General features: G+C 38.6%; 2 protein-coding genes across 2 annotated transcripts in view; both read left to right on the top strand.

Moving 5' to 3' along the window:
* LOC133531354 (mannosyl-oligosaccharide glucosidase) overlaps positions 1–17,675 on the top strand; it is a 47,517-nt gene that overhangs the window by 19,864 nt on the left and 9,978 nt on the right. The window contains exons 9-13 of the mRNA XM_061869515.1: positions 5,218–5,390; positions 6,887–7,017; positions 7,312–7,422; positions 14,788–14,876; positions 16,069–16,188. Coding sequence (XP_061725499.1) covers positions 5,218–5,390; positions 6,887–7,017; positions 7,312–7,422; positions 14,788–14,876; positions 16,069–16,188 — 624 coding nt within the window. The remainder of the gene's footprint in view (positions 1–5,217; positions 5,391–6,886; positions 7,018–7,311; positions 7,423–14,787; positions 14,877–16,068; positions 16,189–17,675) is intronic.
* LOC133531344 (uncharacterized) lies at positions 9,384–14,325 on the top strand. Its single transcript, XM_061869503.1, has 2 exons — positions 9,384–10,589; positions 13,679–14,325. Exons 1-2 carry the CDS (start codon positions 9,618–9,620, stop codon positions 13,694–13,696), a joined length of 990 nt encoding a protein of 329 aa, XP_061725487.1. The 5' UTR covers positions 9,384–9,617; the 3' UTR covers positions 13,697–14,325.

Raw genomic sequence — 17,675 nt, 5'->3', positions numbered from 1 at the left:
GCAAAGTCTAAGGCTGAGCTTTTCATAAGGCTGAACGCGCGGAGCGTTCGATCGGCGGATGAGGCCAAAGGTCGAGCTGGAAGAAAGCATTTGAATTTGACCACTGGCGAGGTATGAATGGCTGAACGTCCGGAGCGTCCGATCGCGGTGGGTTATCATACAATACAACTGATGGCGTGGTGTGAGCAAGGCAGAAGGCCCAGCTTCGAGAGAGGACAGCTTAGATTTGGATCCATGTTAAGTGAAAGTAAGGCAGTTTGCACAAAGTAGAAGGCCTAGCGTCGCATAAGACCTAACGCCGAACTGCAAAAGAGTGGCTTGAAATCGAACCTATGTAATCACGGTTCTCCTACTGCTCGGCCTTTGGCTTAAGTGGAAACCAAAACTTAATAAGTTGCTTTTGGTTTTGTGCCTTCGCGGGGCCCTTTATAACAGTTTGACAATTAGGTCGCAGGATCGTGGTTCTGCACCAACTCGGCTAGGCCGACACATCTGGCGTGCAAGAGAGCAAAATTCGCTACAAAATCGGTAATCTACGTCGAGAAAATCGGTTGGCCACAAGCCCGGCGGTAAGATATTTTGGCTTTTAGCTTTGAGGGCCTCTGCGAAGGGTTGGTGATGTGCTTACGTGTCCTCACTCTATTACGACCCTTCGTTATTAGATGGGTACTTGCACACGTCAAAGTCGACAACAAGTTTCGTGTACATAAGTACTACGACTGCGATGCAGCCTGCGCGTTTTTTTCCTACGATTTTGGTGCCCCCCCTAGACGTGGTGCCCTAAGCAAGTGCTTATTTTGCTTAATGGTTAATCCGGCACTGGCTTGGTGAATGTTCTCTGTTCTTTCAGTGCTGCATGATGTACGGTCGCAAGATTGACTTTGGCGAAATCGTCTCCGTTTTTGTACATTTGACGGCACTCTACCTTCACTTTGCTCACTGCCGCCGGGAACCGCTACATCGCTTGGGATTATGTCATCGTCGACAGATGATTGTCTGCAATTGAATTAAGTTTGAACGTTCAATTTATGTGATTATCATTCTTTATAAAGTTCCTAGACTTTTTTCCTGTGTAGTTTTTCAAAAGCACATTGCTTTATTACATAATCCCAACAACATCTTCTAATGACCATATCAATATTATAAATCTTTTGTTTTAAATAAATAGATTGACTTGGCCATCGCATGAAAACACAATGTACTTATCTCACAAGTAATACACATTACTTTAGTCTCGTCCTGGTAAAAAATAATAACGTTTAAATTAAACAGTCAAACTGTGCAAACAGTTTTGTGGGACGTTGTATTTAATATTAAGTCATTGTCCATTGTATTTTATTGAAATAAATAATAAATAAACTTGATGAAGCATTTATTGGATAATTTATTCGTGAGGGTGGAAAACAGGAGAAAATATTAACGCCTTGATTGTATAGTTACAGGGATGAAACTAAAGTAATGGTTCTACTATTGCATATATATAATACGTTACAAGAGTACAACTATATTGATATACGACGATAGGTGTTTTTTTAGGGTTCCGTAGTCAACTAGGAACTCTTATAGTTTCGCCATGTCCGTCTGTCTGTCTGTCTGTCTGTCCGAGGCTTTGCTCTGCGGTCGTTAGTGCTAGAAAGCTGAAATTTGGCATGGATATATAAATCAATAAAGCCGACAAAGTCGTACAATAAAATCTAAAAATTTAATTTTTTTAGGGCACCTCCCCTACACGTAAAGTGGGGGTAAATTTTTTTTTTCGCTTCAACCCTAGAGTGTGGGTATCGTTGGAAAGGTCTTTCAAAACTAATAGGGATTTAACATTTTTTGATAAAGTAAATATATTTTGAGATAATCGCTTCGAAAGAAAAAAAATGTGTCCCCCCCTCTAACTTTTGAAACATAGGTCCAAAAAATATGAAAAAAATCGTGGAAGTAGAGCTTAAGAAAGACATTAAATAAAAACTATAGCGGACATGATCAGTTTAGCTGTTTTTGAGTTATCGCAAAAAGTTTTCCCTTCATAGTAAAAAGACTTACTTTAATTAGGTACTGATTATGCAAATTTGCCTATTTGTTTAACTTGGGTGAAAGGTACCGTTTCATCCCTTGGTTAACAATTTACTATACTTTAAGCTCCAGTTTAGCTTATTGTGACGGAAGAGTAACTACGGAACCCTACACTGAGCGTGGCCCGACATGCTCTTGGCCGGTTTTTATTTTATTATTATTTAATAAGTACCTAGTCGCATAGTCGTAGTGAACGTCCTCTTGTCAAGCTGAACACAAAACATTTATCAAATAATACCTAATAAATAAATGTTGTCAATTATTAAGTAAAATGACATCAAAAAAGTTTTAAAGCTTGATAAAGTAAATAACAAAACATCAAAAAAATTGTACCTCATAGGTACCAGTATAATTTTAATTTCCGATGTCTCATTTGGAAATGTATTTTTTTTTAATATATAAGCAATTACTTTATTTCAAATAACAGCAATGTGTACATAAAAACTTAAAATTACAGTTAAACTAAATACATACTCTACAAAAATAAATCTATACTAAACTAAATTAAATTAAATCTAAAAAAGGCCCCGGTAAGGTCCCCAAAACTTTACTCTTCATAATATTCTATATAAGATAATTTGCACTGCTTTCATTTACACCCTATTTAATATAGTGAAAAATTGTACTTACTCGTTGGATGGCGTGACAGGAGCTTTCAAGTGAACTGCCCTCAAATGTCTCCCGATAGATCCTGTAGTACCACCACTACAGGAAAACTCATTATTTGTGCGATCATTGCACAAGGTACATAAAGCTGTATCTCCGACTCTGGTGGCATATCTCCACACCCAACTTCTCTTCATTGTTAATAGTTTAAACACACCATTAGAGTAACACTAATCATACACTAACAATAACAAAACAAAAAATAACGAAACAACAACAAAAATAACTTTAAATTCAGAGCTAAATTAAAACTTGAAGACCAACTGTGGTGTCAGGAGTAACTAATGACAATGAATGTGAGTTCGAAATTCTAAACTGCCCCCTCCAGATTAAATAAAAAATACCACGAATTTGTAAAACAACATCGCGGTCACTTCTTTCAACTTCACGAACAAAAGGTAAAGCCCACAGCTACTTATGTATATTGTTTGTTTCACTTTAATAAGTCGCTCGCAAATCTTATTATCTTTGTCTGCACGTGCAACTGCACTTCTTATCTATAAAAAAAACCCGGCTTAGCTTGTTAGTCATACAATAAAACACTCTAACAATAATATGTCATTATTACCTTCAATGTAGAAATAAACAGTACTCTTTAATGTGCCGAAAGTTCGAAACTGATAAGAACTGCAGCTGCGTACTTTTTTTCCGTGGCCCCGTACATGTGTTTTTGTTGAATTTGTTTACCTGTATTACCTTTATCATACCTACCGAAGATTTGCAGAAATTTACCTTTATTATATTTATTTAGGCTACGTTATATTCTTTGATAGTAGCAAGATTTTACAAGTATGTTTCATTCATTTCATTAATACTTAACAGAAAAAAATGTCTTCTCTTGATTTAATAATGACAACCAGTAGCACAGCGTTGCTTAAGTTCATAATTATAGTGATACTTACTAGGGAGTTTTACACCTTATATTTATATATATTAGTGCAATGCAACGAGCAGGTCGCTAGTTTTGACTAAAATCAATAGCTGGTTATACAAAAAACAGAATAACCCCATAAATTATTTAGATATAACCATTATATTCAAATCGATGCAAAAAATACAATTTAAGTTTAATTCACACGTAAATGTTTGTCCGACGAACGTACCGTATTCAATATACTAAAGGGTAACTCAATTCAATAATACCTAGTCCTTATTTATTTTTCTCCCGGGCGTGTCGAACCTACAAGACGTGCGATAAGTACCTATCCAACGGAACCGAGCCCGAAGCTCCGCACACGAACGCAGGTACGGGCTACGTATCATGGCGTGTCACGGTCACGGCGTGTCACGTGAATCCGGTCGCGAACGCAGGTACGAGGTACGTACCTTGCCGTGTTCGTGAAATTCGTGATCTTAGTACCGCCGGGCTTAAGAACCCGTAGCTACGGATCGGCGTGTATCACGGATATCAGGAGCCCTAGCCAGAACTTGCCTTCTTCACAAGGTGGACATTACGAAAATCTTTTTTTTTGTACAATAAATATAATTAATAAAGAAACAAAATGCCTGTCTTCAATCTCTCCATAACATTATTTCCCTGTTTTATCTGATAAGGGTTTTTACTCGTAGAACGTGTACAGTCAGCGTCAAATACTTCGTAGCAGTCAAAGTGGCCAAATAGTTCGGTACACCATACTAAATATATGGTGTACCGAACTATTTGGCTACTTTGACTGCTACGAAGTATTTGACGCTGACTGTACACTTGCCTTAGGACCTGGTTACATATTAATTAGTTTTTAGTACTAGTTTATACAATTGCTGCTAAACGCAAGTACTGGTTAAGACTATGGAAGGTGGAGGTAAGGAAATAAATCTCCATATACCAAAAACTGTCATCAAAAACCTTAAATAGGTGGCGCTACAATACCTAGAGTACTTGAACAAAAAAATCAAATCATAGACAGCGCACTTCACTCCGTCAATAGCTCCGTTCTTAGCTACTCTAGCGCTACTCTGGAGAGATTTGAAACTATTATTTATAGCTGACAGCGGGACACTTTTGCAACAGTTCTATCATAAGAGATTTCTCTCCTCTTAAATCCACACTCCATAGTTAAGACGATCGAAGTGACAGAGTTTTTAATTATTTTGTGGTAACTATGGAGTGTGGAATTAAAAGTTGAACTGTATAAATAATAGTTCCAAATCTCTCCAGAGTAGCGCTAGAGTAGCTAGGAACCTAGGCGTTATTGACGGAGTGAAGTGCGCTGTCTATAATTTGATTTTATTTTCAAGTATTCTAGGTATTGTAGCGCCACCTATTTAAGGTTTTTTGATGACACTTTTTGGTACATGGAGATTCCATTCCTTACCTCCACCTTCCATAATTTTGTGGTATGAAAAATAAAAAAAATTTTTTTTACGAAAATTAACTATTCCATTTAGTTTCCTAAAAATACCTAGCCTTACCCTAAGTTAACGGAGTTCAATAAAAACATCGTAACTATAATTTACCAGAAATCACACATTTTTTGTTCACAGGAACGGAAGCATTTGCAAGAGTCCCTAAAGAGTTCGTGGTGCAAAGCAACGCGGCTGCCAACCCCCCCATGCTACTATTAACCATCGCTCATCTCGTCAAAACACAACCTCAACTCTTCCAACCACAGTGGCCTTTGAGAAGGACATTGGATCGAATGTTCACCAGACTACAGGTGAGTTATGATCGCCTGGTACTTTAAGATCATCGCCTCCCAGCTGATACTTTGTCAGATGATAGTTTAGATGCTGTTTTAAACTAAGAAAACAGTCAGCCGGTTCTATCGCGGTGGAATGACCGTCAGCTGTAAAATGAACGTGTAAAAAATATGCGCCTTACCACTTTATGTGCGGCAAAGTATGCGTAATGTGTAAATTGCGTAATCCGTTGATGACTTTTCAGGCGTGTACGCCTGATGAAATGCTACATGCAAAGTTTCATGATTTGTTATTGCTATCATAAAAGGTATAGTGCTTATTTTTTACATGTTCATGCGACCAGCTGATGCTTCTTACCACCGCGATATAACCGGCTAATGATTTTTTAATTAACAACAGCATCTGAACTATCATTTGACAAAGTATCAAGCGGGAGGCGATGACATTTTTTTTTGTTTTACTTGTTTCGGTGGCTGCCATTCCTCAACCCACCAACGGAGCGGAAGCTGACGTCCACGAGGGTTCATCATACCTAGCCGTTAACCACTACACAAGTTTTCAGCCGGGAGGCGATTGGTCATGGAAATTGTTCCTGGCTCGCGGTCTATTTGATTATGAAACACTTGCTTTCATTACTAAACTATGACACAAAGTGCTTCTAGACAAGTTTAGAATCTAGAATTTCTCGTTAGCGAACCAATATACTCTGTCCTTACATTTAACCCCTTACCAAACCTTTGCAGAATCTTCTTTTTTTTTTTGATTTTTTCTACTTCGAATCATGCGGACTATCGATTTAAAAATGAAAAAATAGTGTCCGGGAATAATTACAGTTTAGTGACGCATTATCGCATATTTGTTCTATAAACTGTCACAATACCATAGAGGTACAATAACTATAGAGACGAAATGGTAGAACCGGCAGATGACCGAACGAGATGCTCTTATGTAACTTTCAGTAGGAGTAGCAGAGAAAGCGCTATGATTGTTTGTCCTTGTAACAGTCTCTTTTTTTTATTCCCCAACGTAAATTTTAGTATGGCTTATAATAAATAAATAAATTTAAATATTATAGGACATTATTACACAAATTGACTAAGTCCCACAGTAAGCTCAATAAGGCTTGTGTTGAGGGTACTTAGCTACTTAGACAACGGTATATATAATATATAAATATGTATAAATACTTAAATACATAGAAAACACCCATGACTCTGGAACAAATATCCATGCTCATCATACGAATAAATGTCCTTACCAGGATTTGAACCCGGGACCATCGGCTTCGTAGGCAGGGTCACTACCCACTAGGCAAAACTGGTCGTTAAAATGCTTATGGTGGGTAAGAAATTACGTACGTCGTCGTGATGTTGAGTCGAAATTGCCCTGAAATGGATATAAAAAAAAAGTAAATGGAACACTCTTTTAGAACCCCCATTCACCACATCAGCCTTAGGACGTCCAAGTCCAGAGGTGTCACACACGCGTTGCCTCAAGTAAAGCCGTGTTTCAGAGCTGGTACCAGTGGTTCCAGTCGTCTCAGAAGGGAGACGAACCCACGACCTATCGCTGGCGAGGCAGGGAGGACGACGGGCTGCAACTTAACCCGAAAACATTGACTTCGGGCTTGGATGACTATCCCAGGTATTGTTAATAATTGACCGAGCGTTAGAGAAGGTCTCGGTTTTAGCTTGGGCTAAAATGCTTTCGTATGACCTGATGTTCTCCTTGATGATGTAGTGTAATTTCGACATTATTTCCTTTACTGTAAAGTTCAATTTATCGTAAGGGACGAGGGCTCATAACTTTGGCTCGTTTTCGCCTCGAAACTCATTTACAACTGAATTATTTTGTAGGTGAAGTCGACAACTTGGTTCTCAATTTCACATTTTTGTTTTTGATGGAATGGGATACTAATACAAGGGCCGTTTTTTTCAGAGCGTCACACCCGTCAAGTATAGAGCGTCACGTAGATCTGCGCTGCTGGATGTACGCGGCCGCTGATGCTATGGCGACCATAGCTGACGTACTACAGAGAGATACTACCAGGTAACCATAGACAACGTCAGGTATAGACCGTCACGTAGACCTGCGCTGGATGTACGCGGCCGCTGACGCTATGGCGACCATAGCTGACGTACTACAGAGAGATACTACCAGGTAACCATAGACAACGTCAGGTATAGACCGTCACGTAGACCTGCGCTGGATGTACGCGGCCGCTGATGCTATGGCGACCATAGCTGACGTACTACAGAGAGATACTACCAGGTAACCATAGACAACGTCAGGTATAGACCGTCACGTAGACCTGCGCTGGATGTACGCGGCCGCTGACGCTATGGCGACCATAGCTGACGTACTACAGAGAGATACTACCAGGTAACCATAGACAACGTCAGGTATAGACCGTCACGTAGACCTGCGCTGGATGTACGCGGCCGCTGACGCTATGGCGACCATAGCTGACGTACTACAGAGAGATACTACCAGGTAACCATAAACAACGACAGGTATATAGCGTCACGTAGACCCGCGCTGGATGTACGCGGCCGCTGACGCTATGGCGACCATAGCTGACGTACTACAGAGAGATACTACCAGGTAACCATAAACAACGACAGGTATATAGCGTCACGTAGACCCGCGCTGGATGTACGCGGCCGCTGACGCTATGGCGACCATAGCTGACGTACTACAGAGAGATACTACCAGGTAACCATAAACAACGACAGGTATATAGCGTCACGTAGACCCGCGCTGAATGTACGCGGCCGCTGACGCTATGGCGACCATAGCTGACGTACTACAGAGAGATACTACCAGGTAACCATAAACAACGACAGGTATATAGCGTCACGTAGACCCGCGCTGAATGTACGCGGCCGCTGACGCTATGGCGACCATAGCTGACGTACTACAGAGAGATACTACCAGGTAACCATAAACAACGACAGGTATATAGCGTCACGTAGACCCGCGCTGGTTGTACGCGGCCGCTGGCGCTATGGCGACCATAGCTGACGTACTACAGAGAGACACTACCAGGTAACCATAATCAACGACAGGTATATAGCGTCACGTAGACCTGCGCTGCTGGATGTACGCCGCCGCTGACAATAATTCCGATATATTTTTATTAGATATACATTTCAGGGATGAATTAGATATAAAAAAAATTGTTTTGAAAAATTTGGAAAAGAGGAAAACCTACAAACCTAGTTTTTTCATCAGTCATGCTCATTATACATTAGGTGTTACAGTTTGAAGATGGTAGGTACATGACACCCTGTAAGGGCACTCAATATTTCTTAAGTCTAGGTATTTAATACTTATGGCAACGAGATCTATATTTTATAACGTTATATTTTATCGACTTTTATGCAATATAAGATATAAAATGTCAAGTTCGTTTATGAAATTAATAAAATGATGATGGTAAATACTAAATGTAATGGTTATTTTATTAATATATTAAAATAATAAGCAACATGGTTGATATTAATTAACTATAGCGTGATTTTAGATATTGCATGAATGTCGATGAATACTTACAAAACAATAATATTATAATAAAATTTATTTAATGGCAAGTACATAGCATTATTCCAGTGTTTGGTCATTTAGAAATTCGTCTATTGTATAGTATGCTTTCTCTAAAAGGAGCTTTTTAAGAGTATTTTTAAATTTTAAGTCATTCAGTTCTCGTTTTATACTGTCGGGGAGTTTATTTGTAATTTGAATACATTGGTAATAGGGCCCCTTTCTGCACATAGCCAACTTGGTATTTGGTACGGCTAGCTGATTTTAGAAGTGGAAAAACATTATTTCCTCTTGAAACAAATACAGACAGACGTGGCTCACTCCGCAATGTCGTCGCTTCGCTACAAGTACATGCGGCCCGCACCAGATCTGGTGACTAGCAGTAGTGGTTGTCGCGCCGCTAACGGACGCCTGCTACCTTTCGCCACCTTGCGGTCATATCTGTCATATAATTAGCATGTGGAATTGTCATATAATTAGCATGTGGAGGGTAAAATAAAAACCAGTCTCAAAGCAGCGCTCGTCTTTAACTTACGTTCCCTGTGCCCTTGCATACTGAACATGGCGCAGCCGGTTTTTAAAATTTACTAATTCATAGTCAATAGTGTTATTCGAAGTAGAAGTGATAAGATATAACTGTAATAAAAACGTAAAAGTGAAAGTGCTATGCAATATAAAAGCTAAAATAATTACCAAGTACAATGGAAGCCATTTTGCAACCACCGCCGCCGTTTATATTTGAAAATAATCTTGTAAATGTGACATCTGGTAATTTAAGTAAAGAGTGGGACAAATGGAAAAAGAGTTTTAAAATTTACTATGCAGCGTGTGAAATCGGCAAGAAAGATGTGATAGTGCAGATAAATATTTTGCTTCACGTCATTGGTGATCGGTGCAGAGACGTGTACGATCAATTTACGGATAAAACAAAATGTGATACGGTAGACAAAGTGTTGGAGAAATTTGATTGTTTTTTTTTTCCAAAGAAGAATTTAACGATCGAACGTCACAGATTTTTTACACGCGATCAGAGTGAATTCGAGTCCGTGGAACAGTACGTGTTCGAATTAAATAAAATGGCAGTGAAATGTGAATTCAAAGACCTGTGCCAAGACTTAGTGCGAGATAGATTGATATGTGGAATAAGAGATGGATCGCTACGGGAACGCTTGTTAAGGGAACCTGATTTGACTTTAACGAAGGCTGTAGAGATAGGTAATTTGGCAGAATTATCCCGAGCACAAGCTGTGACCTTGAAATCGGAGAGCACTGAGCATCACCACGTTCAAGAAATTTCGAATGAAAATCAGGGTACTAACTCACAAGTGAAGGAGATTGATGCCATACGAAAAGACCGCCGTTTTTCTCGAGGGCAGCGGTCAAGGTCATCGCGCGCGCGATCGGGCGGACAATGGTCGCGCCCATGTCCGTCGCGGCAGCAAGAGTATCATCAGGACTCGCGTGGTGCTAGAGGTAGCCTACCTACTTCACACTACCGTGAGGAGAGAAAGTGGCACAATACGCCGATGTATCGTGGTTGTCTACAATGTGGTGGAGTTCATCCGAAGTTTAAATGCCCGGCATATGGACAGCAATGTTTAAGTTGTAAGAAATTCAATCACTACTCGAGAATGTGTGGAATCTATGAGGTGCGCGAGGACTCTTCCGATCAGGTAAATAAACAAAAGGGTGTAAAGAATGATGATTTTCTAGAGAGTTTACAAATTTGTGGTACAAACATAACTTTCAAGCTAGACACCGGTGCTGACGTAAATGTACTTCCTGTAAGTAGGTTAAAAGAATTAAACATTCGTGAGTCTGATTTGACTAAAACGTCCCTAAAATTGGAAGCTTATTCAAGGGGTCAGTTAAAAGTGGTAGGTAAATGTTATCTAAAAGTCACGCATAAATCTAATGTATATATTTTACGATTTGTTGTCGTTGACACAGATTCGGTGCCGATACTAGGTAAGTATTCATGTCGGGAGCTTAAATTGGTTAAGAGAGTATACACGATAGAAAAGAAAAGTGAAATTTTAGATGAATATCCAGACGTCTTTGTTGGTGTAGGTTGTTTGCCAGGAAACTACAAAATTAGACTAAAAGATGACGTCAAACCAGTAGTCCATTCACCTAGGAAATTACCGGTAGCATTAAAAGATAAAATCAAAAATAAGTTGGAAGAAATGCAGGAACAGGGCATTATTGCCAAGGTTGAGCGCCCCACGGATTGGGTGAACAGCATGACGGTGGTAAAAAAGCCTAATGGCGACCTGCGGATATGTTTGGATCCCCAGGACCTTAACAAGGCTATTCGGCGTGAGCATTTTAAGTTGCCAACCTTAGAAGAAATAACTTCTAGTTTATCAGGAGCTAAGTACTTTAGTACCTTAGACGCAAAACACGGATTCTGGCAAGTGGCACTACATGAGTCTAGTACGGATTTATGTACATTTAATACGGCTTTCGGCAGGTTCAAGTTTCTCAGAATGCCGTATGGCATCTCGTCTGCATCAGAGGTATTTCATAGGAAACTATATGAGCATTTTGAGGACATCGAGGGGGTAATTCTTTTTGTCGATGATTTATTAGTATACGCAAACTCAAAAGAAGTTCATGATCAGAGACTTAGGGCAGTACTCGAGAGGTGCAGGGAAATAAATATTAAGTTAAATCGCCAGAAGTGTAAAATTGGATTAAACGAATTAAAATATCTAGGGCATAAAATCACCCATGCTGGGATAAAGCCAGATGATAGTCATATATTAGCTATAAAAAACCTCCCGAGGCCACAAAATACAAAAGACGTCGAACGATTTTTAGGACTAGTTACATATGTAGGTAGATTTGTTCCAAACCTATCAGAGAAAACATTCCTTTTACGAGATTTATTAAAAAAATCTGTAGAATGGCATTGGGATTATCAACACCAAGAATGTTTCGATAAAATAAAGGAATGTTTGACTAATCCACCGGTACTACAATATTACAGTCTAGATAAGCCGGTAGTTATCTCGGTAGATGCGAGTAAACACGGGTTAGGTTGCTGTTTACTTCAAAATGACCTACCAGTCTCGTATGCTTCAAAGTCCCTGTCAAAGGCCGAACAATCGTATGCTCAGATCGAGAAGGAGTTATATGCGTGTGTTTATGCGTGTGAAAGGTTTTATAGCTATATATACGGGCGAAGTGACGTTACGATAGAAACAGATCACAAACCGTTAATTAGCATCGTAAATAAACCGTTAGCAAACGCACCTGCGCGATTACAACGAATGTTATTGAGACTTCAACCATATACCTTTAAACTTGTTTACAAGCCGGGCAAGTACTTATTCATCGCTGACGCACTATCCCGTGCAGTTGCACCGGGCGCGAGCGAGAACTCCGTTCCACGCGACTATCTCGAGGCGCAGGCGCAGGTGTGTGCGCTTACCACGTCAAATCCACTCACAGATTCACATTTTTTAGAAATACAAAAATATACTAAGCAGGATGAAGAGTTACAGCAACTAATTAAAGTTATTAAGTCTGGATGGCCGACACATAAAAATAAAATAAATGCGTTATTAAATCCCTATTGGGATGTGCGGGATGAACTCACCCTTGCCTTTGGAATAGTTTGGAAAGGAAACCGCGTTGTGATTCCTAAATGTATGCGTACAGAGATGCTCCAAAAAGTCCATATAGGCCATTTAGGTATAGAAAAATGTCGATTAAGAGCTCGTGAAATTATGTACTGGCCCAATTTAAATTCCCAATTATTAGACTATTTGTCGCGTTGCCAGGCATGCCTCACTTATAGAAAGAAAAATAGTAAGGAGCCCCTCATACCACACGAAGTGCCCAAGCGGGCGTGGAGCAAAGTAGGTGTAGATGTCTTTCACTATGGCGGGAAATCGTTTTTATTACTAATAGATTATTACAGCAAATTTGCAGAGGTAGTAAAACTAAAATGCTTAAGAACCGAATATGTCATCAATAAAATAAAAACTATTTTTAAAAGGCACGGTATTCCCGAAATACTTATGAGTGATAATGGCCCAGAGTTTAACTCGAATAGCTTTAAACAGTTTTCCAAAGAGTGGTCATTTCAGCATGTGACGTCATCACCTGGGTTTTCTCAGTCGAACGGTCAAGTCGAGCGATTCGTACAGGTGTTCAAAAACATGATGCGTAAAACTACGTTTGATAACACAGATTTGAACCTAGCTTTACTGGAATACGCAAACACTCCCATTTCATCTAGTCTTCCATCCCCGGCAGAATTACTTTACAACAGGAAATTAAGAAGTATAGTTCCATGTTCACCTATTTTATTAAGGTCAAGAGTACAGAAAGATGTTGTCAAAAACTTGAAGGCCCGCCAATACAACCAGAAAATTTATTATGATAAGGGAGCTCGACAATTATCAGAGTTATACATAGGTCAAAAAGTGAAGGCTAGACATAATGATTCTTGGAAGGCTGGCACGATACTGAAAAAGCTGAGTTTTAGGTCTTACATTGTTAAATTACAGTCAGGGACAGAGGTAAGACGAAACAGAAAACACATAATTGTCGATTCACAGTTTAGGGTTGATAATGAATTGCCGCGCGCAAATTATGATGACATAATTATAGGTAATGATAACGCACAGCTGATCAGTGCGCCTACGTGTTCCCTTGCCCCCCCGCAGTTCCCGCCGCACTCGCTCAGCACCGGTTCTAACGTTCGCAATGTTCCCATAAACAATACTTACCGTACTACTCGTTCCGGCAGGGAAGTACGACCTCCTGATCGGTGGGGATTCCCAGCCACATCATGAAGGGTGAACTACATGCAGTGAATCTAATCCCGGCGCAATTTGTCAATGAACAATGAATTCAAGTTTAGATTGTTTTAACAGTCAAGTATAGGAAATCAATTGCATGTCTTTGTAATGTTTAACTTATGTATCTTAAATTGAATTTTTAATATAGTTAAGTACGTAAATTTTAACATATGTATATTATTTATTTTTACCAATGTCAGAATCTTACCTGGAAATGAATTGAAATGCATTTTTTATTGTAATTTTTTTTTACCACTTTAATGATTCTACCTGCCAATGAATTGTAATGTATTTTTATTATTTACACCAATGATGTTTTATATATATATACATATTTTTTTTTAATAGTAAGGAGATTACAGATAAAACTTATTGCATGTTCAGAAACGAATGTATTAATAGTCAATAAGTAAATAATTTATGTCAACTTATATTTTATGTTACGCGTAAAATTTTACTCAGTCATAATTTATATTTAAGCGATTGTTACGTGTAATGGTCTGTATTTTTTTTTCTTCTCTTTTTCTGTTTTTGAAAAAGGGAATTGTCATATAATTAGCATGTGGAGGGTAAAATAAAAACCAGTCTCAAAGCAGCGCTCGTCTTTAACTTACGTTCCCTGTGCCCTTGCATACTGAACAATATCTGTCGTAGTAGACGCGTTTAGTTAGAGAGTGAACCTTCTGTACGTAGTACTATTATTTATTCTGTGATATAAATCGTGTCATTCACTACGTCGTGTGCGCTGCGCGTCATCGTGGATGACACTAAATATAACTATTGCATTGACATATATCTGAGGACGTGCCTTACGGGCAATAAGAATGGGGCCAGTACAGCGGTGTCACGCATACGAATTCGAGCCAATCGTGCAGTCTAACGCCACAACGCGTTTGGTTGATGAGTTCGCATCACGCGCGCGATTGGGCGCAACTAGTTCCGTTAGACTGCACGATTGGCTCGAATTCGTGAGTGACACCAACGAACTAGCACAATTCTTAGTGCCCGTAAGGCCTGTCCTTAGATATATGTCAATGAACTATTGTTTATTCATCAGATTTGAAGCGACCCGAGACCAGTTAGGCGACGAAGAGTTGCTGAATCAGTTGCACTGGTCGCCGCACACTCATACTTATGCAGACTACGGTAAGAATGCAGTCGCCGTCAGATATATCGGGGCGGCCAAGGTGCTCAGAAATATCTGAACACGCCTATATTGTCAAGACGCTAGAGTGCCTGTTCTTATTTTTGAGCACCTCGGCCGCTTCGATATACATGGTGGCAACTGTACAACTCAAACTCTTTCAAATTATATCCAATTAAGGCTGGGGAACAGGTTTTAAAAATTTTGCATCTTTCATAGTGACTTGAATAAAAAATTATTCATTTTAAAAACCTATCCTACGATATCCCACGCTATTGAGATAAAGCAAAAAAAAAAAAAAAAAAACAAAAATACTTATCCATTTTGTATGGGAGGTACCCTAATTAAATATAATATTTTATGACTTTTTCGGATTGATTGATTAATGCAAGGTGCCCGTGAGCGTTGCGAGAGATTTTAACCGTGCATTCCTGATGGCAACAGAAGCAAAAAAAGTTATATGACTTTTTGTGGAATTCGGCAAAAAAAAATTATTTGTTTTTATTTTCCCTTTTTGAACACTCCTATACATAAAACGTAATTTTTTTTGATAAACACATTACCTAAAATTAACTAAAAAGTTTTTTTTTTAATTACTTTATTAGAACTCTAAAAAGGGGATTAGTTCGCCTATGTATGTACTACTGATGTGTTTTTTCCCGTTTTGTTTTTAATTTGATATACAATAAAATGTTTACTATGAAATTGGCGTTTTGTATACTTTAACGAAATTCGATTTTTCATACAGTGAATTTTGCGGATTATTTTGTGATGGCATTTTCAAACCAAACAAATTTTTGCCAGTAATCTGAGACATTTTTAAGGCACATTTTCTATCTCATATATTTTTTTTATCTGTCCCGTCAGAAAAATATAAGTCATTTAAATACTCGAGCCGGCAGCACATGAAAAGAGCTGTTTTCAGGGCGGTATTCTGAATAAATAAAACAATAAAAGTAGCAAATAATTGTATGTAAAATCGTCGTTATGTAGCGCACTAATGAAATTAAAAAATACTTCGAATTTACTATTAAAATAAATAAACTATGACATGACTAATACTTATGAACAAAAACGCCAATTTCATGGGTAATGACCCAATAAGTTGCAGGGACCGGTGTAAAATGGTGGATTACGTTGGAAATCTTATTAAACGTCATTGTATTAAGCGGGTTCTATGTGTATTGTTTTCAGGTTTGCACACGGACGGCGTCCGGCTGGTCCGGCAGCCGGCCAAGCGTCCGGGGGAGACCGCTAAGGTGGTCCGGAGCGTCACCGTACCGCCGGAGCCTAAACTGGTCACTTCTGCCTTTGGTGAGTATCACTAATATTATAGTACATTGTGCAACGAGGCGGGGAAAGTGAAATTTTGGATACGAGGGTGGTAAAGGGAATTAAAGACCCGAGTTTGCAATATTCTTACCCCCGGAGTTACACACAATGTTTTTCATCACACTTGCGAAGAAAAAACTAAATTTTAAGCGAAATAATTCTTAAATACGGTGACATATCAAACATTCGTCCGCCATTTTGTAATTTCTTGGCAGGTGAAGCATCGAAGGCACAGACCTATTCGGCATTCAGCCACGATTGAAAATTATGTAAAAATATTTTAATCGGCTATAAAATTAATCAAATTAAATAAATTTAAACATGAAAATAGTATTAAATTATAAACGTCAGTATTTTAAAAGTAAAACTCATTTATGCTACTTGGTTTGTATGAATCAGTGACTTAATTAATTAAAGAAAAAAGCTATAACTCCCTAGGGAGGTATAGCTTTTTTTTCACAATCCATAACTCCCGCGGGATAAAATAGGACTTTTTCCTTCAGCACACCTGCATGATATAAGAAATTTTTCGAGCAAGTGTGATGAAAAATATATTGATGATGTTATTGATACACCCAAGGCCAAAAGTATGGAAACAAGGTTGTTTTCTTTATTATCTCATGTTTCTGTCTTTGTTTTATAAATGTAACCGAAAATTTACATTAAGCAACCACAAAAGATTAAAAATACTCGCTAAATATCAAAACATCCTAAAATATTGTCAAAAACTTAAAAAAAAAAATAGGAAAAAGTAACATAATTATACCCTTTTTATTGCTTTGAAACATGTTGAACTGCCTACAAATACCAAAGATACATTGATTAAGTAAGATGCGTAAAATCTAAGACATATTCGGGCTCCGAATTTGACAGGTAAACGATATATTTTGCATATGGCAGGTAGAGTTAAGGAATATTATCTCCATATACCAAAAAGTGTCCGTCAATAAACCATAAATAGGTGGCGCTACAATATCTAGAATATTTGAGAAAAAAATCTAAACATAGACAGCGCACTTCACTCCGTCAATAACGCCTAGGTTCTTAGCTACTCTAGCGCTACTCTGGGGAGATTTGGAACTATTATTTATAGCTGACAGCTGGACATTTTTGCAACAGTTCTGCCTATGGAGATTCTGTTCCTTGCCTCTACGTTCCATAATTTTGCGGTAACTCGGATTGTCAAATTTGACGTTTGACAATTTAGTGACCACAAAACATATGGCGCAGTACAGCGCCATCTGTTTTTTGATGTCATACTAAGGGGCACGGTTTTTAGGGTTCCGTAGCCAAATGGCAAAAAACGGAACCCTTATAGATTCGTCATGTCCGTCTGTCTGTCCGATTCTGTCACAGCCACTTTTTTCCGAAACTATAAAAGCTATACTGTTCAAACTTGGTAAGTAGATGTATTCTATGAACCGCATTATGATGTTTACACAAAAATAGAAAAAAAAAACAATAAATTT

The sequence above is a fragment of the Cydia pomonella genome, chromosome 25 (genome assembly GCF_033807575.1).
Source record: "Cydia pomonella isolate Wapato2018A chromosome 25, ilCydPomo1, whole genome shotgun sequence".
NCBI lineage: Eukaryota > Metazoa > Arthropoda > Insecta > Lepidoptera > Tortricidae > Cydia > Cydia pomonella.
Note: the sequence above shows the minus strand (reverse complement) of the source record. Positions and strands in the feature narration are given on the sequence as shown.

Bases quoted from the DNA above. Each gene is read 5' to 3' on its own strand.
- LOC133531344 (XM_061869503.1), top strand. From the start codon at position 9,618: ATGGAAGCCATTTTGCAACCACCGCCGCCGTTTATATTTGAAAATAAT.